Below are 27,037 nucleotides of genomic sequence, written 5' to 3' on the forward strand. Positions count from 1 at the left end.
ACCTCCCAGGCAGCAAACCCAAGTACTTCATCTGCCAAATCAAATGCCAAAAAATCTCCTAGGCCACACTCTTCCCAATCCCTTTCAACCCCTTGGCTCTTTGTTTTCCTTCTGTCCCACTAGATTCACATTTACTTCCAGAACACTCCTGATTATCATCTTGGAAAATGGTTAAAATAAACAACTTCCCTTAGCAGTGCATTTCTTGCCTCAACAACATTCAAATCAGGCTCAAAGTCTTACTTCAGCCTCAGCTTCAATCTTATCCTCTTTCACCATTTTTTCCACCATCCTCTCAGCCAGTGGCAAAAACATTGTCTTGGAGAGGTTTTCATCCTGTGCTGAAATAGACTAAGGAAGAGAAGAATTACTGTAACAGCTCATCAACTTCTTGTGTTGTCCCACCCACTGCATTTGTCATATTAGAAAATAAAAATCACTCAGGTGCTTCAATCCCTCCAAAAAGCCCATTCAGAGCTGCCATCTATCACATGCAGAGCAACAGCTCTTAGAAAAGGCAGCAATAAAACCAGTGTAGAGTGGAAAGTTTGCTCTTGATTACATTGTCCAGAGACTCATGCTTCTGGGCACACAATATCCACACCAAACATGTAGCACAAACACATCTGTGTTTCCCACAGCACAGTATTTTACAGACTGTAATTAATACTTATTTTTTGCTTGGCCAACGCTGTCAGGTTCTCATTCACACCTGAATTCTGCTCAACCAACAGCAGCACAAAGTTGCTATCTACTTCTGCAGACTTTCTGCAGTCTTAAAGACACCCAGAGCTCATTTATTCCTCCTAGAGCCTGTATAACCTAGTTACTGAGAGGAACAGTTCTGCCTCAGGAGCTGCAGATACCCGAGGATTTATTCATTAGCTCTCTAACTAGTCTAGAGAAGAGAATAATTCAAATTGTATAAATGTGGCCAGGCAGACCAGTTAAGTTGCATTACAGAAACACCACAGCATTCACGTTGAGCCACATCAACACATTGTTAAAGGAGGGCTCAGTGCTTCTCCCAGCATCATAGAGAAACAGTTTACACAGATATTTTACTTAATATACAGATATTTTACTTAATATATCCCCTATATTTTCACTGGAAACATTTCTCTGTTTGCACTATACCTGCAGCGAAAGTCAAACTTGTTTGCAACATTGTACACACCTGCATAATCAAGCTCATCACAGACCAAAAATAGTATGGATTTTTGGGTACAATCTTATAAAGTGCCATTCCAGCCTGAAAAACATAAGACAGAGTTTCATCATTCCTGAAAAAAATCTATTTAGGAGCTCCCATGACAGGCAATGCAAGCAAAGCGGCGGTGACGGCAGCAGACAACACAGAATTAGCAACTGGATGGGAGGATTTTTATCAACCCATGAACCATTCCACCCTAACACATGTTCTAAAAAAGAAAATGGAGGGTGAAAATCTTAAAGTCACCTTAACAGAGTGGGAACGAGAGGGAGGTTGGAATGCCTCCCTCATTTACTTGGCTCTCTGTGCCTTCTTTTATCGAGGAGCAAGTGCGCATGCTTTGAAAAGAATCTTCCATTTATAGGCATTCTCCAGGCTCCTAATTTGGAAGGGATGAAAACAAAACTAACCACCATGACACTGTTCTGCCAACTGGGGAGTGAAAGCTACTTAAAGGAAGTGCTTTTTAGCTTTTCTTCACTGATTTACAACCAATACAAGCCTAGCTAGATGTTAGATTACAGTGGTCAGAGCATGGGCAAGATTACTCAAAGATAACAGAAAACTGAGAAGTAAATAAAATCTGAAAACGTGGATCAGAAGAACTTGTTACATCTTCTTATTGCTTTATATTAGGATGCCTCATGTGGAACCACCACACTGTTCAAGACAGATTGATAAAAACCTCCCAAATTAACCAACATATTCTATCAGACCAGATTCATACCAGAGTATGAAAAGGCATAAAAAGAGACACCTTAAAATGACCACAGCACCAACTGTTGAATGTACCTGTTGCATCTTCTTGTACTCTCCAACCCGGGCATAGGCCATGAAGAGATGAGAGTGATACTCTTCACTGTTGGGAACCTTCTTTACAGCTGCCTCATAAAGTTTAGTTACCAGTTCCGCTAAACCAAAACCAAATGCTTGAGTTAAGACAAATTCAAGAATAATTTTCAAGCACAGCTACCTAAAGACAGCACCAGTGACACTTGGAGAAGTAATCTAATTACACTCATCAACAGAAATGGTACCTTTTCTCCCAAGACCCCACACACTACCAACAGCAGTCACAGGAGGAAAGTGCTTTAAAAAAAACCTCACAAATGTCAAAATGGAGTTAACAGCAACAAGGGAAGTGTTCAGAAGCATTTAAGTCTTTTCCTTAAGAAAGTTTAGCTATTTTGGACCACTAAACTGAATGAAGAGTTCTGCTCCTGGCAGACTGACTGTTCCATGTGTGTTATGTATCAAAACATAGAACATTTTCAGAGCCTAGTATCAAATTAATTACTCCTATCACAGGTTTACTTATGTTAGTCATATCCTGTAATTTCCCCAGTTGCCTATTTTAGTACTCTTAACAAGTAGAATACTTCACACTAAACTTTCTAATAACAAGTTTTTTCTGACTAAATACTTGATATTGTAACAAACAAACCAGTCTTACATTTTCATCCTTCCAGATTTTTTTCCTTACTCATATGATCATACTTCAGTGTAGCAGTACAAAACTAAATGTAGTTTGTCTTTCACATAGCTTACATATCCTTAACACACAGATGTAAGACATCTAATTACAAGTGTCTTGCAGCACCAGGAGTGGAAGTGCCTAGCACCCACTGCCTCCTTTCTGAGTCAGAGACTAAAAGTTAGAGATCTGAGCTTAAAGCTCCTGCAAGTTGTTTAGGATCACAGAAAGGCTTTCCACATTTTCAAGGGTTTGCTTATGTTGAAGTCACACATATACACAAAAGTTTCCTATTATTCAAGAAACAATGCTTTATCTCCACATATATATACACCTACAGAAAGAAAGAAACTAGGAGAGCACAAGCAATTCCAGTATTGCAGACTGGTACCAAGTATTTCTACACATGTTGTTTCACCCCATTGCCACTGCTCCAACAATTCAACCATAACCATTGCTACCACCAAGCACCACAAGAAGCTGCCAGAAACTGATTTTTTTTAGAGCTGTAGATAAGCTGTTCATAAGGTCTGTTTTCTCTCAGGAAATCACAAGGAGTTCTACTCTGTCACCCAACCACACCTTATCAACACAAGGAACAGTTCTGAAAAAGCTCATGTGGTCAAATAGAGAGGCCAGGATTTCCCTTCTGTTAGTCACACAGCTTCTTGAGGCCTGAACCCCTTGCCTATGGTCTCACTGCATTAAACACATTCCAAACCACAGACTATAGGATTTGTCATCTCTTCCATGTATCCTGACAACAAATTCCTGTAGCTTTCATTAAAAAGTGAACTCAGCTGATCATGATGTGTGATTATTAGCATGCTGAGCACTCAGTAATGTTAATGAGAGAAGCCTTAACAAGGTTCTTTGCTTTACAGTGATCACCACAGCCTTAGCAGCATCCTTACCAGGCAACATTTACATTTTCCAAGACTCTAAATAACACAGCTGTATGTAAATTCTGGACTCTGCATGTTTCCCATGAAACTGTGGGTCACATACACTTCTGGAAGAACATAAATAACCAGGACTTTACGAGAGGCAAAGGAAGCAGCTTACGTCTGTGCATTTCCCGGTAAAGAATTGTTAGTGCTTGCAAGGAATTATCATCTGTGGGTTCAAGTGCTGCTACTTCTTGTGCCAGAGCATAAGCTTCATCTTGCTTGCCAGTTCTCTGCAAGCCTATTGCCTTTAACACCTAAGGAAACAACACAGAGGCAGCTGTTAGAAACACGGGTAGAAATATCAATAAAAATCCTCTCATTCCTGGTGAGGAGAGGCTCTGCCCAGCCACCTCACCACTTCTACAGAACTTCAGGTTCTAGTAAGTTTCTAATACTGAAGAGGAAGTCTTCCAAATCAAATAGCACGGTTTGTTTCTTAACAAACGTGCTCTAAGGCATCAGCTGCCACAGAGTTTTCTCTACCTGCAGACTGAACACTGACCAGTCCTGCCAATTTCCATTTCTTTCTTTCAGTTATGGCCACAGAGAAGTGACATAAATGAGATTCAGGTCAATGACACACACTTCAGCTTGGGAAGCTTTCAAAATATAGAAACTGCAAGAACTGCACAGGAAAACCCACAGGGAAATGAGAAAAGTAAAAAAAAAAAGTCATATGTTCAGAAGAGAACTCCTTTCCCTTCAGCAGAGGCACAGCAAGGACAGCAGTGAAGGAGCACCAGAAGATAAAATGCCTCTAAAATCACCTTGTTATGTCTTACTAAGAACGACATGGCCTGAGAAAATCTTTTTGGCCTCAAATACTACAGATGGATATCTCAACCCAAGGTCTAAAAAGAGACATTTTTAAGGCACAGCCCAGATGCCAAAGTTGCTTGCAGTGGCTCTGACAGGGAGCTAGACAACCACAAATATTTCACCAAGGAGATCTGTACAAGTTTTCAAGCAAATAAGATACTGTGTGAATCAGAAGAGCAGGAGATGGTCCAGAGGGTTGGGAAAACACCATGGACTCTGGAAGATCATGGGCATTGCTTCAAAGGCACAATGAAACACTCAGTTACAGTCACCAAAGTCCATGCAGTCACACTTACCTTTGCACAGTGAAGATCCTTGTGTTTTTTGAGCAGTTTATCTGCTTGCTGGATTGCCATTTTATTATTGCCATTATCGAGATAATCTGCATAAGAACAAGAGATATTACATTATACCAGAACACAAAACCATTCTGGAAACCTACTCCTACCTTTACTGCAGAGCACGTGCTGCCCCATTTTCCTTGTACAATTACCACTAAGCCAAACATTCAGGAAACATGACATTTTGTAGGTGAAGTACTATTCACCTCGCTGTACCAGTTTTAGTCATTCACACAACCAAGCTTTTGTAATTACTTCACACAGATCACTGCAGCAACAATAGAGACATACAATGGAACAGGATCTGCAACAGGCTCTTTGCTCCATTTGACAATGGAGCTTATGCTCTTTAGTTCAGCAGAAGTAGAAATTAATTTGGTGTGCCTTTGGGAGCCTCCCAATGACTTTTACCAGGCAGCAGGTTAGAAACTAAGCACCCACAACCTATCAAAGTATTAAGAGCTACTTGTCCACATGATCCACACATCACACAGAGCAAATCTGTCCCCCAGCAGAGTATAACTTTATAGTATATTTTCTTAGACTGGTTTTAAAGACTAAAAAAGTCTGTTTTGCTGGGGGGGGGGGGGGCAAATATACCACTATCCAGTAGAACTTCAGCTGTAGAAAATCCCCCATCTCAAGACTGTTGTTTTTTCACCTCATTTTTATAATTTTCAGCTTCACCTACAGTGCATCATTATCTTATTAGAGGATTACACATAAGCAATTTTAGATTAGAACACAACCCCCGTGTTCTACCCCTCCCTCAAAACTTAACACTTACAAACCAAAGCCAAGCAGCAAAGCTTATCTGCACCTGATGTGCCAACAGGGAAGACTCTGCTCACCCTGTTCTGGCCTCCTCCCCAACCAAACTGCCATCAGAGCTAATGCCAGTTAATTGAAATTAAATTACACATCTTTTTTTCTCCTCAAGACTGCAGTTCTTAACCAAGTAGAGAGGTGACCTTTAGTAATTCCTTGGTATATGGTACAAAGTGTGCATCTATAGTAATGAGATTTATATTCAGCAGCTTCAACATTTGCTTCCATGGCCAAGTAAGTTCTGCAGACTTAAAGTAGAGCTAATTGGGCTCCTGAGACCACAGAGACAAAACGACACAGGAGGCAGCCTGCCCACACTAATCAAAATCTTGCTGCATAAAACAGTTTGAAGCTGTAGTACCTTGCCTCTACAGGGCTCAGATGGGTATCTTAGCTTATGAAAACCCGTGCATCATCTTTAACATCAGAACTAAACCAGGGATTTCTCAGTGAAGAGGTTTCAAAGCCAGGGAACAGAACATCCTGGTGATTTCATACACCAGCAGCCACTTCTTGATTTGAGGATCTGTGTTGCCCAGTTCACTTACACACAAATTATCTGCCACACTGCACTGCCTGTCTTGGATTGTTTAACTGTGCCGATAAGATCTCTGCTTCAGGTCTCCTGAAGTAAATCAAATAAACCACAAATCTCTCTAAACTGCAGCAGACTAGAAAGGCTGTATTTTGCTAACAACAAGTTTGCTGGAAGTGAAAGTAGCTGGCAACTTCCAAAGGAATCCAAGCTAAAGAAACTTAAGCCTACATCAGCTCCAAGTCTGTAGGTGGAAATGTTTTGTGGCTGGAAATGCAACATGTGAACCTTCAGGTGAAGGCAGAACAAATCAAGATGAAAGATAAACACAGCTGTCGAGGAACCCCCAGTAACCAAGGCATGGGGTGCAAAGTGAAAAGCAAAGTTGTAAGACAAGAATCAGACCTCTGACCTCATGCTGCTCATCTCCAGTTTAAGGTTCATGGGAGTTGTGTATTTTGTCTCTTTAAGGACATATACTTTTTTTGGGAGAGTTCTGCAGCACTAAAGCCTGAATTCAAATCCTATACTGCAGATAATCCTTTCCAGAACTAGCAGGAAGCTATTTTAAGGCTCTCTTCCTAATAGTTATACTCTCTAAAATGAATACAGTGAAATACATCTCAACATCATCTGCTTTACTATCAGGTGATTTTACCAAGCTTTTTCCTTTTAAGAATATTTCACGTATCACACAGGTTATAACACAAATAACTGCACTAATGAGAATGGCAATCAGAGCACACACAGAAAACCAAGGAAAAACCATGAAATTATTAAAGATGAACCGCACAGCTGTGCTGGGAATTATCCAACGAACTTTTAAGCCACTCTTCACACTTCTCATCAAACAAAGCCAACTCTCTCCATCTCCCTGGAACCCATCATGGATGCAAATCTATACCGCAGCGTCCTCCCTGCCGGAGAGGTGAAGGACGTTCCCAAAGCTCGTTCATCCCAAAGGAGGGCAGCTCCCCGCCTGTTAGCACCGAGAGATTTCTCTCCAGGTGTTGAAAAAAGTTGAGAACATTTTCTGAAATCTCTACCCAGCCTTCAGTTTTAGGGATGAAATGATAGTGTAGCCTGCGGAAGCGTTTTTCTCTTTCTCTGTATTTGCATAAATTGAGACAAGCTTGTCTACAGCCTCTTAAGCAACCTCAGCTGAGTGTAATACCCTTGGAAATATTTGGGGGAAACTTAATACAAGAGGTTTCTTAACAAGACCATCTCCTTCTCACTACTTCCCTCTCGCCTCCCAATTAATTTCCGTAACACCGTAATTAGTCTGTGCCACAACACTTCAGCTTTACGCGATCTCTCTTGTCCCTTTTACGAATTAATCTGTTTCTAACTCCTCTGCAGCAGGAAACAAACACCGACCAAAGTTATCCCGACGAGAGAACGGGCACAGGAACCACCACCCCCCGCAGCAGAGATACCGCCCGTCAGCGACCTCTCCACGGGCAGAGGACCGGGCGGGGAGACCCCCGGGTGGGCAGCGGGGAGAGCAGCGGGGAACGGAGCCCGGGTACCCCCTGACCCGGCCAAACCCCGGCTTCCAGCCCCGGCCGGACCAGGCGAGTGGGGAGCCGGGGCCGGGCTCCGCCGGCCTCCGCGGCAGCTCCCCGCAGACGCACGGCGGGCTCCTCGGGGAGGAGGGACGGGCCGGCGGGAGACCGAGAACTCCCCGGGGGATGCGGCCAGGGCCGTGCTGCCCCTCGGCCCGGCGCCTGCCCGCCGGGAGGAGCGCGGGGCTCCGGCGTCGCCGGGGATGGGGCGGGAGAAGCGGGCGCAGGGCCCCGCTGGAGGAACCAGCGCTTCGCCGCCCCGAGCGGCTCAGCAGATCCCTCCGAGTCGTCCCCGGGCACCGCCGGGTGAGCCGGAACGGCGGGGCGGGCGGAGGGCGGGGGTCCGCGGGGTCCGTACCGTAGATGGGCCGCAGGCGCCGGTCGTTGGGGTCCTGCACATGGCCCCGCGCCGCCATGATGAGAGCGCAGAACCGCAGTGCGCAGCCGCCGGCCGGGCCGGCCCCGGGGGCGGGGGTGAAGGGGCCGGCAGGCAGCGCGGGGCGGAGCCGCTCGGGTCCCGAGGAGCCGGGGAGAGAGGGGTTGGGGTTTCCCTGTTCTCCGGGCTGGGTGGATTCACCCCCCCCACCCCCGCAACCGCCTCCCTGCGCTGCCCAGGGCGGGGGCGTCTCCTCCTTCGCGCTCCCCTACCCGGCCCGCTCCCCGGCGGAGGGAAGGGGCTCCCCGGGGTGAGGTGCGGAGCCCCCCGGACGCTGCGGGGGTGAGGGCAGGGGCTGCCGCTGTTCCAGCCCCCGGACAACACCATGGCCATCGCTGCGGTGAGCGAGGCGGAAACCCGGCTCTGCGGGAACTGGTGAGAAACGAAACCGGGTGCTTGTTTGTCCGGGGGTGGGTGCCGGTCCTCTGGGCCGGAGAGCTCGACGGTTCCGTAAATAAGCATTTTAGATCTTTCCTTGAAATGCTATGAGGTACTAGGAAGTGCAAGTTAATACAGAGCATACTATCCTTTAAAATGTTGGGGTTTGGTTGTACCTTGTGAAGTGTTAATGATTTAATTTTCCCAACCTTTACTCGAGTTTCTGATGTAACAGGCAACGAGATGGAAATCTAAGCATTCAAATAAAACCAGACGTGATTTTCCGTGAAGTAAGGACGCAGTACATGATTCCAAGTGTTTCTTTGGTGGCTCTGTGGCTCAGAGGCAGAGATGTAAAAACAGAACCAGTAGGCACACATTGATGTGGGAGTTGTCAGTTCTCTTTCTTTAGAAGCCCCAGTGTTGGTAATACATTTACTGCTAATGATGTAATCTCAGAGGCTGCATCTTAAATACAAGCACTTAAAGAATACTTTTTTTTCCTCATTGGAATCCAAACAGTTTATTACAACATCAGTCTGGTTTTTTTGGCAAGCAGTGAGCATGGGCAGCTCAGACACAGCTGGTAGTCTTTGCCAGGCTCTTGGCTGCGTGGGATCTGGCAGGAGAGAAAACTAAAGAGCTGTGGAGTTTATATTTTGTGATATGGAAGGCACTAAGCAATAGGTTGTGAAGTCAGTTCTGGTGTTTTGAAGGCTGATTTCTTGTGTGCAGAGGGGGAATGACACATCCATCTGAAAGGTTCCTGCCTGCTTGAGGCAGGAAGAAGGGCTAAGCTCTTAGTGCCCTGTTCTTTTTTGCACTTTTTGTGCTTGTAAGCCTTGCATCCTCCTCAAGAAAGAAAAATGTGTATCTTAGAAATGAGTCAAGCTGGGGAATTTGGGTTACAGAATAACATTGCTGCAGAATAATATCATTACCAGAACAGAGCTGGCCTAGCAGGATCTGTTATTCAGTATTTCCAAGCAGAGTGCTGTTCAGTCTTTCATAGCCAAGTTATTTTCAGGAACAAACTTTTATCTTCTCAGTTTATTAACATGAGCCTGGTGATGACTTGTATATGCTGCAAAATTTGTCTTTCACATAAGGAAATAAATCTATCTCAATTTTATCTTCATGCAGTGTGAAAACTGGGACCTTTAGATGCTATATACATTAATATCCCAACTACAAAGGAGCAGAGGCCTGGCTGGGCTTGCCTTTCTCTTTAGTTAATCAGTTCTCTAAACCATGAACCCCTAGAAAGCCTTCTTAGTTGATTTTTAATTAAAAAATTCTTGAAGTTTTTTTTCAGTGTATTTTCTGCAAAGTAATCTCTCTGACTTCCCCCCAGCCAAAAGGATGTTCCTGTTGCTAATTTCATCATGCATGAAATCCACTGTAGCAGAAATATTGAAGTATGCAGCTACTGCAGTGAATCAGTCCCAAAGTCTGAAATGAAGAACCATATTGAGTCTGAACACGTGCAGGTGAGAAACAAAAATCTCCTCTAAAATTGCTGAATTCTAAGGCAATTAATCTAACAACTTTTTCTTTTTTTTTTTTTTTTTTTTTTTTTTTTTTTTTCAACTTGCAGGTTACCTGTAAGTGTCAGATGAAGATAGAAAAATGTCTCTTGAAGGATCATGAGGTTGGTGGACTTTATATTGTTTAACACTTGGATGATGCTCCATGGTGTTTCCAAGCATCAATTCTAGAGCCTTTCTGTCAGCCAGGACCTGGATTCCAGCCTCTGCCTGAGGCATCCTTTTTACTGAACCATAACCATGCTTTCTGAATTCACTCCCTCTGGGAGAAGGTGGCTGGAAACAGCCTTAAAAGTGTTGGAGCCTGCTCAGGTCTTTTTATCAAAGGGGTGTCTGTGATAATCAGTGATTCTGTCCTTGTTAGTGATAAAGATGAAAAATGGTGTGCTTTTTCCTAAGTGCAGAACAGGGTTAACTTGATTTTTTTCATTCCATTAACATTACTCATTTCTGACTCTGCAGCAGTCATTAGGTGAGTTTTTAAAACTCATTGTGTCCAAACAGGCTTTTAAAATAGCTTGTAAAAATAAGCCAAAGTAGGACACAGTGGGATTTTCTGAATTTCTGAATCCAGCTGGCTGCAGTCACAGGCAATTTTGTTATAAATATCACTACCTTCCCTTCTTATGGGCTCCTGTAGAGACAGCTCTGGGAGCACCAGCTGAGTCTGCTTGTAGGTGAGGAAAAACCAATTTTCTTTGAAAATATGTCCAGTTCAAAACAGTGGAAGTAGTTTATCCTGCATGTTTAGTGTGCAGTGCTTTCAGTTTTGTTAATAAAGCAAATAATGACTTATTCTTGCAGCATCTGCAGTCATAACATGTATTTCATCTATACTGAACCCCTTGTGGAGGGCCACTCACCTTCTCATTCAGTGTAGGGTATAGAACACATGCACTCAATTCTTGTTGAGTAGTAAACATGCTGTAAATCCATTCCCTAACATAACACAAACATGGTTTTAGCAGTACCCCAGGAAACATACTGGCTGCCAAGAGTGTCTCTAAAAGCTAACTTCAGAAAGCATCTTACAGAGTTAAAAAGAATGTTCTGAGTCTTGGGAGTGCTTCAGCTGCCATGTTTATGACTCCACAGCTCACACAACACTCTGTTCTTCTCTTTCTCACACAGTATCTCCTTTCAGGCTGTGCTTTAGTGTAGCTTTGCATCCGGCTAAAGAAACAATAAACCCCCTCAGCTCCGCGGCAAACTGAGAAGCTCCCTCCACCTTTGCCCTCAGCCTTCCACACGTGAGGTTTCATCTCTCTTGCTTTTCCCAGGCGTCGGCGTGCCCCCTGCGCCCTGCCCTCTGCCGGTACTGTGACATCCAGCTGTCCTTCAGCAGCCTCCAGGAGCACGAAACTTACTGCGGGGCTCGGACCGAGAGGTGCGGTGCCTGCGGGCGAAACGTCCTGGTGAAAGATCTCAAAGAGCATCCTGGAGTCTGTGGGCAAGAAGCCAAAGGAGTCCGAGGAGGCAGATCAGTGCCCTGCTTTGAGGATGAGGAGGCAGATTTGGAAGCCCTTCGAGTCCTTAGGAACCGACTCAGAGCAGGTACCTGTGCTTGGGCCTTTGTGGAGCATGCCCTGGGGGGAGAGAAAAGCAGATTTGTAGCAGCTCTGTAGGAGGCAAAACACTGCAGGACATCAGCAGAAGAAATGTTTCAGCAGTACAAAGAAATAAAAAGCAAAGTGAGGTGTAGAGAATTAGCTTCTAATTTGCCATTGGGCAGCAGATCCAACTCTTAAGGTTTTGTAATTGCTTTCTGTGGAAATACTGAGTAGTGAAGGCTCAGAGGCTGTGTGAGGGGACTGTTGTACTGTGGAACAGAGCTGCAAATGTATAACCAGCTAAACTGAGGACTGCTGAGATACCTGGGAGCCCAGGCCACTGCCTCTTCTTTTGTCTCAAGGTATCCAGTTTAAAAATCAAATTGGAGTTGTTTGCTCACCTCAAATTCTGTCTTGTTTCTGTTCAGCAGCTGCCACTTCTCTTTCCTTCAGTCAAGCAGAAGGGTCGGTAAGATCTGGGTGTGGGTTCACACATTTACTGCTGTGGATTTCTGCAGGAACATCCAGTAGCTTTCCAACCAACTTCATCATTTTTTTCTGTACTTCTATAATTTCCACTCTTGTCAAATGTCACTAAAAGGGATTTGTTTTCCCCTTGATGTGATGAAGAACCAAAGCAGAGTTGTTTGAGTCTTGTAAAAGGGATGAGACTACATTATATTAATTGGACCTTGTTCACAGTGTAGGTTACAAAAAGTTCCTCAGTGGCTTCATAAAACTCCCAAGAAGCTTATTCAAGGTTTTGGAGTAAGAGAAATGCCTTTCATTGGTTGTTTTTGGGTTTTGTGGGGAGGGTTTGTTTTGGGTTTTTTTGGGTTTTTTTCTTTGTTTGTGGGTTTTTTGTTTTTGGGGTTTTTTTGCATGTTACAAACAAAAATAAGATGACTGTTTTCCTTCTACCTCCTGAGTTTGATAGAGGTGTCCCAGGCTTTGAAACCCAGACCTCTGTGAGCATCCAGATGGGCTGAGCTAGGCACAGAAGTGAGCTGCTTGTTGCAGGTCTAACGTTCTCTCAAATTTATTTATCTTTTGAAGAGGATGAACTGGAGCAGTTGGAGAGAATTGGAAACACTCATTCTTCACTTTATGGAGAGTGGAATGATGACTTAGACTACGTGTTGGCTCTTAGCCTGCAAAATGAGAATAATCCTCACAGTAATGCTGCAGCTGAAATTCCCAGTGACCTCTGGGACACCTACTACACCAAAGAGTCTGTGCCCAAGTCAGATATCTTCTCCTGTGACTCTTCAGTGTCTTTTAGCATGTCAAACCACATAAAAAGTAAGTATTAATGCTACTGTGGTGTGTTTTTTACCTTAAAGTTTGAGGGAAGTGAGAAGGAAAGAGAAGATTCTTAGCTTGGGAATGTCCATGGTTATCTAGGTATTTTAAAGTGAGTCTCTGTGAGGCTTCCTCTAAATAATTCTTAGATAATTAATACACAGGAGATTAGACTCTCCCTCAGTACCTTTCTTCCTTCCTTCCTTTCTTAAATTTTACCTTCTGCTTCCTCAAAACTCAGAAATATTAGTGTTTAATATAGATCCTTTCAAAGAGGTGTTACTAAACTGAGACAGCATAAAAGCTGCAATGAGTCTGACCTTGATATGTGGTGAAAGCTCTGTAAACACTGAGTAGATGACAACTTTCTTGTTGAAGTAAACATGAGAGGGAAGATCTGGGGAAGTCCTGAAGGTCCATCTTATTTTGAAAGGAGAAGTGGTACTAAGGGATTTGAATCATAGAAGCTGCTGAGTTGGAAAGGACCCAGCAGGATCAAGTCCAACTCCTGTCCCTGTGTAGGACACCTCAGGAATCACACCATGTGCCTGAGAGCCTCATCCAAACTCTTCTTGAACTTAGGCCAGCTTGGTGCCATTACTTCCCTGGCAGCAATGGGCTTTTTGACCAGACCATTTGATGTATCTTTGACCCCAAAACCTTGATCTCACTCTGGGTGACTTGGATTTGCTTGTATGAAATTGAGCAAGTGGGACCAGAGTAACCATTTCCTTCAGATGTGCTGTGGTTGCTGTCCCGGGGCACAGAGAGGAGGCTGCTGCTTAGGAATCTTGAAGATCCAAGTGCATCAGACTCCTCTCTGCTAGAGGATAAAACTGTCACTTCCTTTGCAGGTGACAAGGCCATCAGGTGCCTGATGCAGGTGTGGCACCTTTGCAGGTGCCTGACCCTGTGGCACAGAGCAGGAGAATGTTGCTTAGGAATCTTGAAGATCCAAGTGCATCAGACACCTCTCTGCTAGAGGATAAAACTGTCACTTCCTTTGCAGGTGACGAGGCCATCATGTTGCCATGTGAATTTTGTGAGGAGCTCTACCCTGCTGAGGATCTGATTCTTCACCAGGTTCAGTACTTTCCCTTTTATCCTATCCAGGGGTTTGCAGCAAAGACTTTTTGGTCTGTTACCACAACTGAACAGGGTTTGTTCAGTTCTCACAGGTGCTGTGAGAACCCTGGCCATTTGCTCTTTGGTTTGTCAAGTCCATCTGTGCTCAACAGGAGAGCTAATTTTTCCATCTTTGCCTAACAGACAGGTTGTAACCCAGCAAGTGCCTTTGCCTCATTCAGCAAAAGAAGTTCTCTAAAGCCACAGAAATATGATGGGCTGTGTGATGCTGGCTCCAAAAGCCATCAGCCTCTCTCCTCATCCCAGCCTCAGGCTGTCCAGGCAGAAGGAGACATTATGATTCCATGTGAATTTTGTGGCATCCAACTGGAAGAGGAGATTCTCTTTCATCATCAGGTACAAACTAGAACTTGACCCACCGTGTCACCTCCAGTTATTCCCAGAGCTTTGCTGTCTCTTGTGGGACATTTCAGGAATCCAAGTAATAGTCCCCTGGGTCAGATCTTCCCAAACAAATCCTCTTGCCTTTGCACTGCTGATTTTTCAGGGATGACTGAGCTGTCATTTAACCATTTAACCACAAGTTTCCTTGCAGCACAACTGCGACCTGCGCCCAGCCAGCCCAGCAGCCAGCTCTGCACCTCAGCAGCTGCTGCCTCCACAGAGCAACAGAGAGAGAAGAGGATCACCAGAGCTGGCTCCCAGAAGACTCAGGCATCAAGGTGTGGATACAGAACAGGCTTTTGCACCCTCTTTTCCTTTACGTTGCCTTAGTTTTGCACAAGAAAGGTTAAATCACTGAAACTTCCTCAAAGATGGTGAAGCCATGTGCTGCTGGAATGGAAATGAGGTCTAGTTTTGTTATCTGAGTGGTCTCCATTGCCTCATGCTGCATTTCCTTATCATCACTGTATTCTTGTCCCCTCAGGAGATGTTTCCCCTTGGAGCACAGAAGATTTTGGGCAGCAGAGGCTCAGCTATCCCCCACAAAGGACCAAGTTGCTGGGTAACACAGCAACCACCAGGAGTGCCCCACTGTCCTCTTCAGCCAAAGCTCATGAGGCTCCCAACTCCAGAGGGAAGCCCAGGAAGGCAGCTAGTGGTGAGGGAAGGCTGAGGAACAGAGGGATGAGTGAAGCTACAGATGGAACAACACCATGTGTGAGATCAAGTCAGAACTTCCATCCAGAAGCCTTCACATCCAGCTTCTCCAGAACTTCTCTAACCCAGACAAGGTAAGGGCTTCCTCCCAGACCTTCCAGAGTTCCCCTGCTGTGAAGGACCCGTGTTTATTCCACAGTCAGAGTGCTGAAGGGTGCAAGCCTTGCTTCCCCTGACAGCATCTCTGTTCTTCTTCTGCAGCAGCAGCACCAGAGGGGGAAGGGGCCTGGGGACATCGGACGCTCCCGTCGGCTCCAGGCGCAGGAACACCAAGGTAGGGCAGCCAGCACAGCACAGGCTTCCCACTGGGCTGGGGTGTGGATGGACCTCCCTGGTCTAGAGGACAGTGCCTGGCTGTTACCTCAGGTTTTTGTGACAATTTTGACAGGATGAGGAGCTTACTTTACAGCCCTTCCTGCTTCAGTGAGGTTCTATCAACTATTTGCTGGCAAATACTCTCTGAAAAATTGTGGGTTTTACTTGGTTTTTTTCCCCTTCCCTTTAGGCAAAAGCCCAGAGCCCAGCATCTGATTATCCTAAGGAGAAGTGATCCACCACCTAGAAAAAAACATGTTTAGCACTCTAGTTCTTATCTGAGTGCAAGTCAATTCTTGGATCCCCATGTCATTGAACACTTGCTATGACTTTAAATTTTTACAGCCACTGATTATTTTATATATATGCATATACATATATATACATCTATATATATGTATTTTTAATCTGTGAGAATACACTACAAGTTTTTACTTGTGTCACCTCCACTAGCAACATCCCAAGACAGCAACTACACTTCTGCCTTGGACACTGCCCCAGTTGTTTCTGTACTTGCTCTTTGTGACACCCAGTGAAAGGGGAATTGTTGCCATCCTGCTTCTCTTGCCTGGGTCCTGCTGCTCTGGTGCTGGTTTGGTACTCTGGATGTTGTTCAGGTCCTCAGGGGCCCTGCCCAGGACCTGGAGCTGGGGTTTATTGTCTGTGGAGCAGTTCTGAGCACACCCATCTTGTAAAATGCTCTTTAATGTTGTGTTAATCCATGCTTTTTAAATTCCTTGTAATAAAATCGATGTACCCATGCCCCAAACCATTGTGCAGTACAAACCTATTCCACAAAGGGAGTGTTTATGGGTAACTTTATCACCCAGTTCAGAACCTGGGCCTCTGCTCATTTGTGCTCCACTATTACCACCTGCACTGGGGCTTTGTCACTTTGCTTTCTGGGAGCTGCCAGCATCCCGTGTGCCTCAGCACAGCACTAGGGAATGAGTAATGCAGAGGCTGGAGCAGGCAGCTCTGAGATAATGACTGTGGGCATCAGGCTCATTAGCAGGGTACAGCAGATGGCATTAGCAGGGCTAATTAGCCACTCAGCATCCTAGAGCAGGGCTGCCTCTGCTGGAGTGATCCTAGGTATAAAATAAAGACATTTCACAGGCACTTCTGCCTACTGTCAGCATTTTAAAGGAGGAGAATTAAGGTCTGTTAAAAACAGGTGTCTGGGGAAAGCTGCTCTGGTGAGGTCAGGGGACCCGTGCTGGCCCCTTAGGTTTGGGGAGTAAGAGGAGGAAACCTTTGGCAGGAACCACCAGGATGAAGAGTCACCAGCTTCTGAACTGTGTTACTCTTCCTGTGGGAGCAACCCTGCACACTCTCTGCTAAGAGGAATTCCAGAACTCCCTGTGCTTGCTTACCCTTTTGTACAAAATATCCACATTTCTCTTCCAAGTGAACAGAAATGTGTATTTAACCCCTAAGTGTGGGATTTAAAAGCAGATAACCTGCAGCCACAGGCCGAGCAGCTCCAATGCATCACCACAGCTTCCTCAGTGGAAGAATTATTATGAGTTTTTTGATTATTTCCAGCCCCAAAGAAGGACACAAAACATCTAAAGGGATGTTAAGAATCTCCTTTATGCAAGTGTACACTGTATGGCCAAGAGCACTTAACAGGTTAATGCTGTGTACGGCACCGAGATGGACACACACCACGCTAGAACTAACACCCAGCTCCAGAGGTTTGTTTGTTTTTTTTTTCCATTGTTTAGTATAATTTTACATTCTGAATGAATATATATTTAAAAAAAAAAAAAGAAAACAAAAAGAAAACGAAAAAACACAAACCAATCTTCGCTTTGACAAACAAGCCTATTACAGACAATGTCAAGTTCATTTAAAGCACAAGGAAGTAATGATGATTAGAAAAGCTTTAATTAAAAGGCCATTTGAGCTACAGTCAAACCACTGCAGCCCTTCCTTCCTGGTAATGAAAAAGACCAAAAAAAGCCCAAAACCCCACCACAACTCCAACTCGTGCAGGGCTCACACCACGCTCCAGAAGAACCCAAAGTGGATGAAGGTTATTTACTGGTGTGACATTTCTCCTGTAGAAGAAGCTTCATTTACACAGCGAGGTGTAAACAGCATTGACTAAAAGTTTGTTATTTGTCATCATAAATAATTAATCATAATAAATATGTATCAAGTAACTTTACAGCACACTTCTCAGGGCTGAGACACCGGTGTGCTCAGCTCCAACGTGCTCTCTGGAGGGAGCAGACAGACAGACAGACAGCAGCAGCAGTTCTTACTCCTGGCTGGACCCCCAGCCCTGGACATACCAGGACACAGGAGCTGTAAACCCAGCCCAGGCCCCCGAGCCAGGACAACCCCCAGCTGGTCATTGTCAGCAGCAACAGCTCCACCATGAAATTCACCTGACCTTCTCCACCTTCTCCTGGTACCTGTGTGGGAAGGCACCTCCTGGGTGGGGATAAGGGCACTCCCAGCCAGCCCTCTGCTTCCTTTTCCCCTTGCTCTGCATAAATCCACCTGTGCCTGTGCCTGCTCCCAGGGATTTCTCAGCTACATATATGCTTCTACCAGGAAATGGACAAGATTCAAGATTAAATATTCTCCCTACATGTATCAGTTCCTTTGGAAGGGCAATATGCAATGGAAGGGTTCCACAGCTTTCCTCACCACGGGACTGGGAGACTCTGTATGCCAACACCTACCTCTACAACTGCTGCACACACAGTTTGCCATTCACTCACAGAAGAACAAGAATATACAAACTTGTTGAGGCTTATCTCTCTTACTCACACTTTATCTTCCAAGTACCACACACTCCTCAATCCCCAATATTCACAATAATATACAATAAATACAGCTTTTGCAAGTCTCATTCCCACTGACAAGCCTAATTTAGTGTACGGTGTCTTCTAACAAGACATAAAACACCAACCTGGGGGTGCAGCCACTCCCCCTCACCTGGCTGATGGGAGCTGAGCACGGCCCAAGGAGAACAAAGAAACCACAGCTCAGCACTGGCACTTCAGAGCCACACAGCACCCTGCCCAGCACAGCCAGGGGCTCACCATGCCCACCAGCTCTAGCACACAGGTGATCATCACTCCTGCCAGCTTGGGAGTGATTAATGAGGCAGCAGTGCACTTCTAAACACACCCACTGCAGGGCAACTGCTTGGATCTGAGTAAAAGAAGAGACACGTGTGGATGTGTTGTGCTGAAACCACCCCAGAACGTGTTGCACAAGGTACAAGAGTTAAACTCAGAGACCTGTTCTCTCTCAGGAGTCTGCTAGTATCTTTCCACAGAAAACGCAGAAGCTTTATCTTCAAACGTGTCACTTTGTGCCTTCCCCCTGCCTCATCCAGGTGTCGTGTTTCTTGAATCAGTTTTTAGATCAAAGATTATTTTTGAGTACAAAAATGAGTTACAGGTGTTTAAGCACACGCTGATTATTCAGAAAGCTTGTTCAGAAATAGGATAAAGTCCCCAGTTATGAGCTTGAAGGGTGGTATCTTACACCAGACAGAGAGAAGCCATTTTGTTTCTGCTAATATTTTAATTACAATAAATTATTTTGTTACTGAGCAAAGCAGACATTCAAGAACATCTAGGGCAAGAACCCAACTGAATTATGGCCCTTTCACTGTTCTTTCAATTATAAATCCTTCTAACCAAAAATATCTAGCTGAAACCCCAGATTAATAATTGTGGCAGCTCCCCGTGTGCTTGCTTATAATTTAAAAAATTACAAGAAAATGGTGGGAACGTAAACATGCAGTTTGGCAGCAAATCTGCTCTAAAACCCAAGCAAGCCATAGAAATTCTGCACGTTCTCTTCCTCTGAGAGCAGAGGTGCTGTGCTCTGCTCCTGCACCGATTCCCTCCCCACACCCGATTCTTTCCATTTTTGTACTCAAAAATGTTCCAGGGGAGAGCAATCTATGAGCCTTCACCTCCCCGTGCTCCCCAGCCTTTGCTGTGCTTGCCTGGGTAACACCATTCTAAAATTACAAAATTAGAAATGTACATGTTTAAAGGTTTTTTCAAAATTAAATTATACACAAACTGGTCTTTACTAAACTATCCTACAAATATTCCACAAACAAGGCAGCAAAATAACCAGAAAGTCCACCACAAAGTCTACAGATACAAAAAATGTTAAGTCTTCCAGTAATTATTGTAACGGGAACGAAAGTTCAGAAAATAAATTAACCTCCAGCTCGTCACACAGTGTTACAAGGAGGTATTTTTAATGTGAATTGAAGGGTTTCCAACGTTAGCAGAGTCATGAAACAATCAGGACAGGTCACCTCCAGGCAGCCCTTCCTCCTGCTCAGCCGCTGAGGGGATCCTCCCGGTAGTGGATGGCGTATCGGAGCTTTTCCAGCATGATGTCCAGAGAGGAATACTGAGGAAGTTTGATCATGAACATGCACGTTTCAACACGGATGTACCGAGAGTCTGGAGAACCTGCAGGGGAAGGAGCACCAGGAAAGGGTTGGAATCGTGACGTTTCTCCTCTCACCTTGGTTCTCAGAAGCGTCCTCCCCTCTGCTCCTTACTAAGAGGTGTCAAAATAATCCCCAAATAATCCAATTCCTCCCTCTAATGGGTCATAGAATCATAGAATCCTAGGGGTTGGAAGGGACCTGGAAAGATCTAGTCCAACCCCCCCTGCCAGAGCAGGGCCCCCTAGAGTACATCCCCTAGGAACGTGTCCAGGGGGGTTTTGAATGTCTCCAGTGAAGGAGACTCCACAACCCCCCTGGGCAGCCTGTTCCAGGGCTCTGTCACCCTTACAGGAAAAAAATTTTTTCTGATATTCAACTTGAACCTCCTGTGCTCCAATTTACACCCATTACCCCTTGTCCTATCACTGGTCACCACTGAGAAAAGCCTAACTCCATCTCCCTGACACTCACCCCTTACATATTTGAAAACATTGATGAGGTCACCCCTCAGTCTCCTTTTCTCCAAACTAAAGAGCCCCAGCTCCCTCAGCCTTTCCTCATAAGGGAGATGTTCCACTCCCTTAATCATCTCAGTAGCTCTGTGCTGGACTCTTTCAAGCACTTCCCTGTCCTTCTTGAACTGAGGGGCCCAGAACTGGACACAATACTCCAGGTGTGGCCTCACCAATGCAGAATAGAGGGGGAGGAGAACCTCTCTTGACCTACTAACCACACCCTTTCTAATGCACCCCAGGATGCCATTGGCCTTCTTGGCCACAAGGGCACATTGCTGGCTCATGGGCATCTTCTTGTCTACCAGGACCCCCAGGTCTCTTTCACCTACACTGCTCTCCAGCAGGTCAGCCCCCAACCTATACTGGGACATCGTGTTGTTCTTCCCCAAATGCAAAACTCAACCTCAACCTCAACCTCAAATGCTGCTGTGCTTCTCTGTCAGTCCTCAGGCTGACATTTTTCTGATAATCCAAGCATTTTAAAAACACATTAGACAAACGCACAAAATCTCTTACTGCCTCTAGAGGGCAGTGTTTTAAGTAGTAATTTTCTCTTCTTTTTACACGCTTTTAAACCTCTTATTTACACCCATAACTACCTGCCTCTCTTTCTTTGTACATTAAATACACATTTAAATTAAAACCAGCCCAGCTGAGAGCTAAAACCTCACTGTGAGCAGACCTAATCCTATTTGCCTTAGGACCCCACCTGCAGCCCCATCCGGGGGAGCTATTTTCATGGGGTAGGGAGGGACATGGGCAGTGTCAGGGCCTCCATCCTTGCAGGGACAGGTGAAGGGAATTCGTTCCTGGTTACAGGCAAACTTGATGAACTTGCAGAGCTCCTCCTGTGTGAACATCTCCAAGGCACTCCAGAAGAACTCGATGTGCTGGTCAGTTTCCATCAAGCCCACCTGGTACATGGTGTGTGCCTGAGAGAGGAAAAGGAAAGATGTTCCCTGCTGCTTTCTTCTCCCTTGTTTTGGGTAATGAGCAGGATGGGGCAGTTCAGCAAGGAAAACACAAAACAACACAAACACCTGTGGCTGAGAATATCCTACAGCTTTTGTGTTAGAGGAGTTCTTTCTGTGGTGTATTGCTAAGGGGAATGAAGGCCAGAAGGTGCCTGTTACAGATTTTCAGAAATTATTTGCAATTCAGAAGAGGAGCAATGGCTCTTTCAGCTCTTAGCTCCAGTGGCAAGTATTAAATAAAATTCAGTAAAATTGAGATAGATTTAAAATTCCAACTTAAACAGTAAATTTGGTTGTCCTCTCCAAAACAAGTCCCACTCCTGAATCCAGTGAAACCATAGAATCCCAAACTTATCTGGGCTGGAAGGGACCTTAAAGAGCACCTTGTTCCAACCTCCTGCATGGACAGGGACACCTCCCACTAAATCCTCCTTTCCCTATGGGTCAGGCACAGGGCAGTTTTGCCAAAGAAGCTGCAGTTCTTCCCACCTTGAGAAACTCCAGGTTAATGTAGGGAAGCCCACACGTCCTCAGCTCCATCTCCAGTGGGGTGAGTGTGGTGAGGAGCTGCAGGGGGATGATGGAGCCCAGCCCAGCCCTCACAGCAGTCATGCACTCCGGGCTCTGCAGCTCCCTCATCCTCAGGCTCCGGATGGCAGTGGCATACACATCCTTGTTCTCCCAGCTGTAGGGTGGAGATTCAGGAGAGGAGAGCATCAGAACTTCTCCTGCCCCAGACTGTGACACGCTGGAGGGGTTTTATGGGGAGTTTCTGCTTTTCAGTAAACAAGAGCAAGCATGTATTTGCAGTCTGATGATTCTCAGTTTAAATCTTTGCTCAGCTCCCTCCTTTCCCGTGGCACTTGCCCATTTCTCATGGGCCTTCTGGCTGGGGGAGTTCACAGAGGCAGCAAACTGCTGATAAGAGCTGCTCCTCACACAACAAAAGGCAGTGAACAGCACTAGGGATTCAAGGTCTTGCCAGCCAATGCAAAGCTTTCCCAGATCATTCCAGCCTTCAAGCTTGTTTCAAAAGCATCTCTGAAGAGCCTGATGCTTGGAAAATTATTCCAGAGATGCTTCTTCCCATGTAATCCAGTGCACCAAGCACTCTGTTACTTACCCCACAGGAATGTGCCTGCCTCTAGGACAAAGTTCCACTTCTTCCCCTGTCATGGTCAAGTAGGTGAATTTGCAGCATGGCTTGTTGGGACAGTCAGGGCTCTCTGTTGCTAGATGCTGAGAAGCAATTTCTGCACACAAGGCTTCCAGTTCTGTCTCATCATTTATCTGTCAGGAAACACAAGAACAGTGTCTGAGGCCCAGCATGTCACAGTACTTTATTCTTGTGACTCTAAGGCATCACCAAATTGTCCAAAGTGCACTTGATAGATCATCTGAGACACCATGAGCAGGGAAAGCCAGTAACTGCTCTGGTGGGTTCTGTCCTGGTTCAGGACCTTCCAGTAAACACCTCTGAAGCTGTAATTCCACTGTGCCTGACAGCAGAGCAGACTGAGCAGCTTTTCCAAGCCATCAGGATATGAAATCCTACACCCAAGATGAATCAAAACCCAGCTCACATGAAAAACATCTGCTCCCTGTGAGCACAAGTAAAGGTAAATGACACTAAGTGGGGGAAACCCTGGAAAAAAGGAGGGGAGAGGAAAAAAAAAAAAAGTTCCTCACGTTTTCAAATTTTTTGACGTAGTTGTAGGTGAGGATGTCAGCTTCCTGGAGATCAACATCAGGATCCAGTGGCTCTCCTACCAGGGCCTTCCAGAAGGAGGGCAGGAGATCAAGTGGCAGAGGAACATCTGCTCGAATTGCAATGCCCAGCAGCTGCCCAAAGAAATGGAATAACTGCTCCTCTGCGTAGGTTATAGGGCTGGGAGTCAAAATGTACTTCCCCTGGGGGAGAAAGAACAGATGAGAGCACATGAGCCAGAGTTTAACAGCTGATGAAGGTCCACAAGTTAACAGGCTGGTGAAAACACTGAGCTGAGCCTGATAAAAACTGTTTAGTTGGCTACAAAAGGATTTGCTCAAGTGTGGCAAGGAGGCTGTGTACATTACACAGTGACATTATATCACGTTATCACCTCATGATCAAAAGCAGCAGCACCACCACAATGGTTGCCCTGAGTGCCCCTTTTTACAAGCTCTGTTAATCACCATTCATGGGACTTCCCTGTACTTGCTGTCTGCACTTGGGTAGCTCAGACTTTCAGCCTGGGGATGTTGTTAAAATCCAGCCTGGCCACGCCAAGCCAGGTCTGCTCCTACTCTGTGGATACTCCTAGGAAGGAACTACCTCAACTACTGTAAATTTTTTGGGCCATAAGCTTCACCTTCTTTCTAGGACGTATCTCCTGCACCAAAACAGGAGGACATTAACTGTGCTTTAAGGAGCACAGTCTTAACTCCATGACATTTTGCAGTTTTGACCACTTGGCTACTTCAGCAGGGGATTAATTGACATTTCCAGCTCTGTCAGGCACATGAGACCTCTCTGCTCAGATGTGCTGACAGGAGCTGTGTTGCTGACAGGACGTGTTCTGCTCCTGGCCAAACAGATGCATTCAAAAAGAGAAACACCACTTCATTTCTTGCATTGAGCTGTCCCACCTTGTTCTTATTGACTGCAGAGCTGGGGCACAACAGGAGAAGGGAGAGTGAGGAGCTCTGGAGCTCTTTACAAACTTGCCAAAGGAAGTGACGGAAAGATCCACCTGAAAACAAGAGGAGCAAACCAATTAAGTGCCCTGAGGCTCCTTACTGCTGCCTTTTAATCCAGAATTTGCTGTTCACCTTGAAATCATGTTTCATGCCTCGGAATACACACTGAGCCTCTCTGACAGCACAGATATTTGGCTTAAACAAGGGCAGGGCAGATGCCAGCTGACTGTTCACATGCAAGCCTGCATTTAAATAGTTTAATTCCACGCAAAAAATATTAATCAGAATTCCTAAGAGCTGCTTTGTCTTCCAGCACTCCCTGTAAGACCAGCACAAACATTTGTTACAGCAGTTGCCCTGCAAATGGAATTGGTTCCTTGATTAGAAGATGAATGGTGCTGTCTTCATAACATCGGGGCATGTCCAGGGCTAAAAGCAGTGAGGCAAAGCATCAGAAACCATCTCAGCAGCTGAGCTGCAGACACAACGTTTATCTCTTAACAGATACAGTCAGAAACCACAACAGACCTTGAAAAGAAATGAACTCCCCTTGAGAGACAGCATGGAGGAGCTCTTTGTTTGGCTAATAGGTGCTCACTGACAAGAATTTTCCTTTACGCAGTTTGGTAATGACATTAATAGAGAAGCTGCTAACATCCCCCCATGAATCTCCAAAAAGGAACTATTACAGTCAGCACACAGGCACTGCAATCATTTAGACAGCAGCAATTGATTTTCTTCTTTGAAACAGAGCTGATATTTGCCTTGATACCCCATCAATTATTCAACAGACTGGAGAAGAGGGAGAAGAAGAGGAGAGGGAGAAGAAGAGGAGAGGGAGAAGAAGAGGAGAGGGAGAAGAAGAGGAGAGGGAGAAGAAGAGGAGAGGGAGAAGAAGAGGAGAGGGAGAAGAAGAGGAGAGGGAGAAGAAGAGGAGAGGGAGAAGAAGAGGAGAGGGAGAAGAAGAGGAGAGGGAGAAGAAGAGGAGAGGGAGAAGAAGAGGAGAGGGAGAAGAAGAGGAGAGGGAGAAGAAGAGGAGAGGGAGAAGAAGAGGAGAGGGAGAAGAAGAGGAGAGGGAGAAGAAGAGGGAGAAGAAGAGGGAGAAGAAGAGGGAGAAGAAGAGGGAGAAGAAGAGGGAGAAGAAGAGGGAGAAGAAGAGGGAGAAGAAGAGGGAGAAGAAGAGGGAGAAGAAGAGGGAGAAGAAGAGGGAGAAGAAGAGGGAGAAGAAGAGGGAGAAGAAGAGGGAGAAGAAGAGGGAGAAGAAGAGGGAGAAGAAGAGGGAGAAGAAGAGGGAGAAGAAGAGGGAGAAGAAGAGGGAGAAGAAGAGGGAGAAGAAGAGGGAGAAGAAGAGGGAGAAGAAGAGGGAGAAGAAGAGGGAGAAGAAGAGGGAGAAGAAGAGGGAGAAGAAGAGGGAGAAGAAGAGGGAGAAGAGGCTTTCCATCTGCAGGACCACAACCACCACTAGGGTTAACACTGCTCCTTAAAGCTAAGGTGAGCTCCATTCTGCTGACAACTTGGATCCCACCAGGAAGAAGCTCTCCTCACTGTACCTGACATCACCTGTGTTGGTAATTTTAATCCCAACTTACTTGTTCCATGAACCTCCTCCCCTGTGAAGCGAATGTTGAAGGCATAGGTAGGGTCCCCACCACTGGCCAGCTTCACACAGAGCTGGGAGGAGGGCACACATGCCAGCTGCCTGGCTGCCTGGCAGAAATAGGAGTTCTCTGAAGAACGGATCTCCCCTAGTTAAAAGCAAAAAAGAAAGTAAAAATAAACCCCCCATCCTCAGAGTATTTTGCATTAAGAAGCATCAGAGCTCTCTTAAAACAGAAACGAGTTGATGTGATGGATTAAAAAGGATTTTGCAAAGAAATGTTTCCTGTACCTCCCACAATTTCCAAGGGATCCAGGGTGATTTCTGGAGCTGCATGATCAGCAGTTCTTTGGACAGTGGCATTCAGCACTCTGTTCATTACAGTTACTTTTGTGTCATAAAAGATTAAACCTAAAGAAAGAAACACATTTCAGTACAGTTAATCTATCCTTCCCCAATCTTGTTTTCTGCAGTTCCCTAATGGACAACAGTAGAATAATAATTTCCCCTTCATTAAGATATGGATTACCTATTTTTTTTTTTTTTTTTCTTTTTTAAAGGATTTGTTACTAATGCTCACAGGAAGGAGTGTGTTGGGTTAGAACACTGATGAACACAATTGCAATGTTACATAAATAGATCCTAGCAACCCCACCAGAGTCTCTGAATCAGACACACTTTGCCAAATGCTTTCAGAAATCTGAGATGTTTTGACAGTAATGCTAGAGGGAAGAAAACAGGATAAAAAAATAGGGCTGTCACATTGCACCATGAATCCAGGCTCTGTAAAAGACCAATCTCTGAACATTTCTCACTTCCTCATGCAGGGTTTCTAAGTTTTTTTATTTCTAGCTGGGCCAATATAAAAACTGCAGAAGAAAACAAGCTTGGAAAATGTGGTGTCCTAAATCTTGGGTTTGTTTGTTACCTAATGATGGCTTGCAACAAGTATTTAAATGCTGACAGATCATAAGTATTATCTTGATCTCTCCAATTCTACAACTTCAATGACAATGAGGATGCCAACATGTCCTTGGACTTTCAACTCATCTGCTGCTTGTTGACAAACAAAGAATTTTCATTTATGGATACCCCAAGAAGATAAAGACATATTTGAAGGCCACCACCAGACAGAAGAGCTGGGTCAGCTCCCTCTGTGGTCAAAAAAGGTGCACAGTGTATTAAGTACTTGCAAGAATAATCCCTCTTGCCTTTAAACAACAAAACAAGAAAACTCCCAAACTAAGAAGCACCCTTGGGTCACAGTTGATTTTTGGCTGTCCCCTCAGCCAGACCACGGGACAGGTTATTGTGCTGAGAAT

General features: G+C 45.2%; 3 protein-coding genes across 7 annotated transcripts in view; 1 reads left to right on the forward strand and 2 right to left on the reverse strand.

Moving 5' to 3' along the window:
* The window catches only part of NAA25 (N-alpha-acetyltransferase 25, NatB auxiliary subunit), a 28,322-nt gene extending 20,074 nt beyond the window's left edge, over window positions 1–8,248 (reverse strand). For both annotated transcript variants that reach the window (XM_071763099.1, XM_071763098.1), the window contains exons 1-6: window positions 8,087–8,248; window positions 4,753–4,838; window positions 3,753–3,891; window positions 2,006–2,124; window positions 1,178–1,252; window positions 244–351 (exon numbers count right to left, since the gene is read on the reverse strand). In XM_071763099.1, the coding sequence (XP_071619200.1) occupies window positions 244–351; window positions 1,178–1,252; window positions 2,006–2,124; window positions 3,753–3,891; window positions 4,753–4,838; window positions 8,087–8,144 (585 nt within the window). In that variant the 5' untranslated portion in view covers window positions 8,145–8,248. The remainder of the gene's footprint in view (window positions 1–243; window positions 352–1,177; window positions 1,253–2,005; window positions 2,125–3,752; window positions 3,892–4,752; window positions 4,839–8,086) is intronic.
* Window position 8,249: 1 nt separating this feature from the next.
* Window positions 8,250–26,949, forward strand: TRAFD1 (TRAF-type zinc finger domain containing 1). Its single transcript, XM_071763111.1, is given in 13 exon segments — window positions 8,250–8,539; window positions 9,897–10,032; window positions 10,140–10,193; window positions 11,370–11,654; window positions 11,656–11,673; window positions 11,675–11,780; window positions 12,696–12,941; window positions 13,951–14,024; window positions 14,211–14,423; window positions 14,623–14,749; window positions 14,956–15,262; window positions 15,390–15,462; window positions 26,568–26,949. Coding segments are annotated over 13 exon segments (1,800 nt in total). The 5' UTR covers window positions 8,250–8,489; the 3' UTR covers window positions 26,679–26,949.
* HECTD4 (HECT domain E3 ubiquitin protein ligase 4) overlaps window positions 17,081–27,037 on the reverse strand; it is a 71,434-nt gene continuing 61,477 nt past the window's right edge. For all 4 annotated transcript variants that reach the window (XM_071763097.1, XM_071763095.1, XM_071763096.1 and 1 more), the window contains exons 69-76: window positions 26,007–26,126; window positions 25,708–25,863; window positions 24,068–24,171; window positions 23,129–23,350; window positions 22,563–22,729; window positions 21,929–22,124; window positions 21,175–21,397; window positions 17,081–19,969 (exon numbers count right to left, since the gene is read on the reverse strand). In XM_071763097.1, the coding sequence (XP_071619198.1) occupies window positions 19,833–19,969; window positions 21,175–21,397; window positions 21,929–22,124; window positions 22,563–22,729; window positions 23,129–23,350; window positions 24,068–24,171; window positions 25,708–25,863; window positions 26,007–26,126 (1,325 nt within the window). In that variant the 3' untranslated portion in view covers window positions 17,081–19,832. The remainder of the gene's footprint in view (window positions 19,970–21,174; window positions 21,398–21,928; window positions 22,125–22,562; window positions 22,730–23,128; window positions 23,351–24,067; window positions 24,172–25,707; window positions 25,864–26,006; window positions 26,127–27,037) is intronic.

This window comes from Heliangelus exortis, chromosome 19 (genome assembly GCF_036169615.1).
Source record: "Heliangelus exortis chromosome 19, bHelExo1.hap1, whole genome shotgun sequence".
In the NCBI taxonomy this organism is placed as follows: Eukaryota; Metazoa; Chordata; class Aves; order Apodiformes; family Trochilidae; genus Heliangelus; species Heliangelus exortis.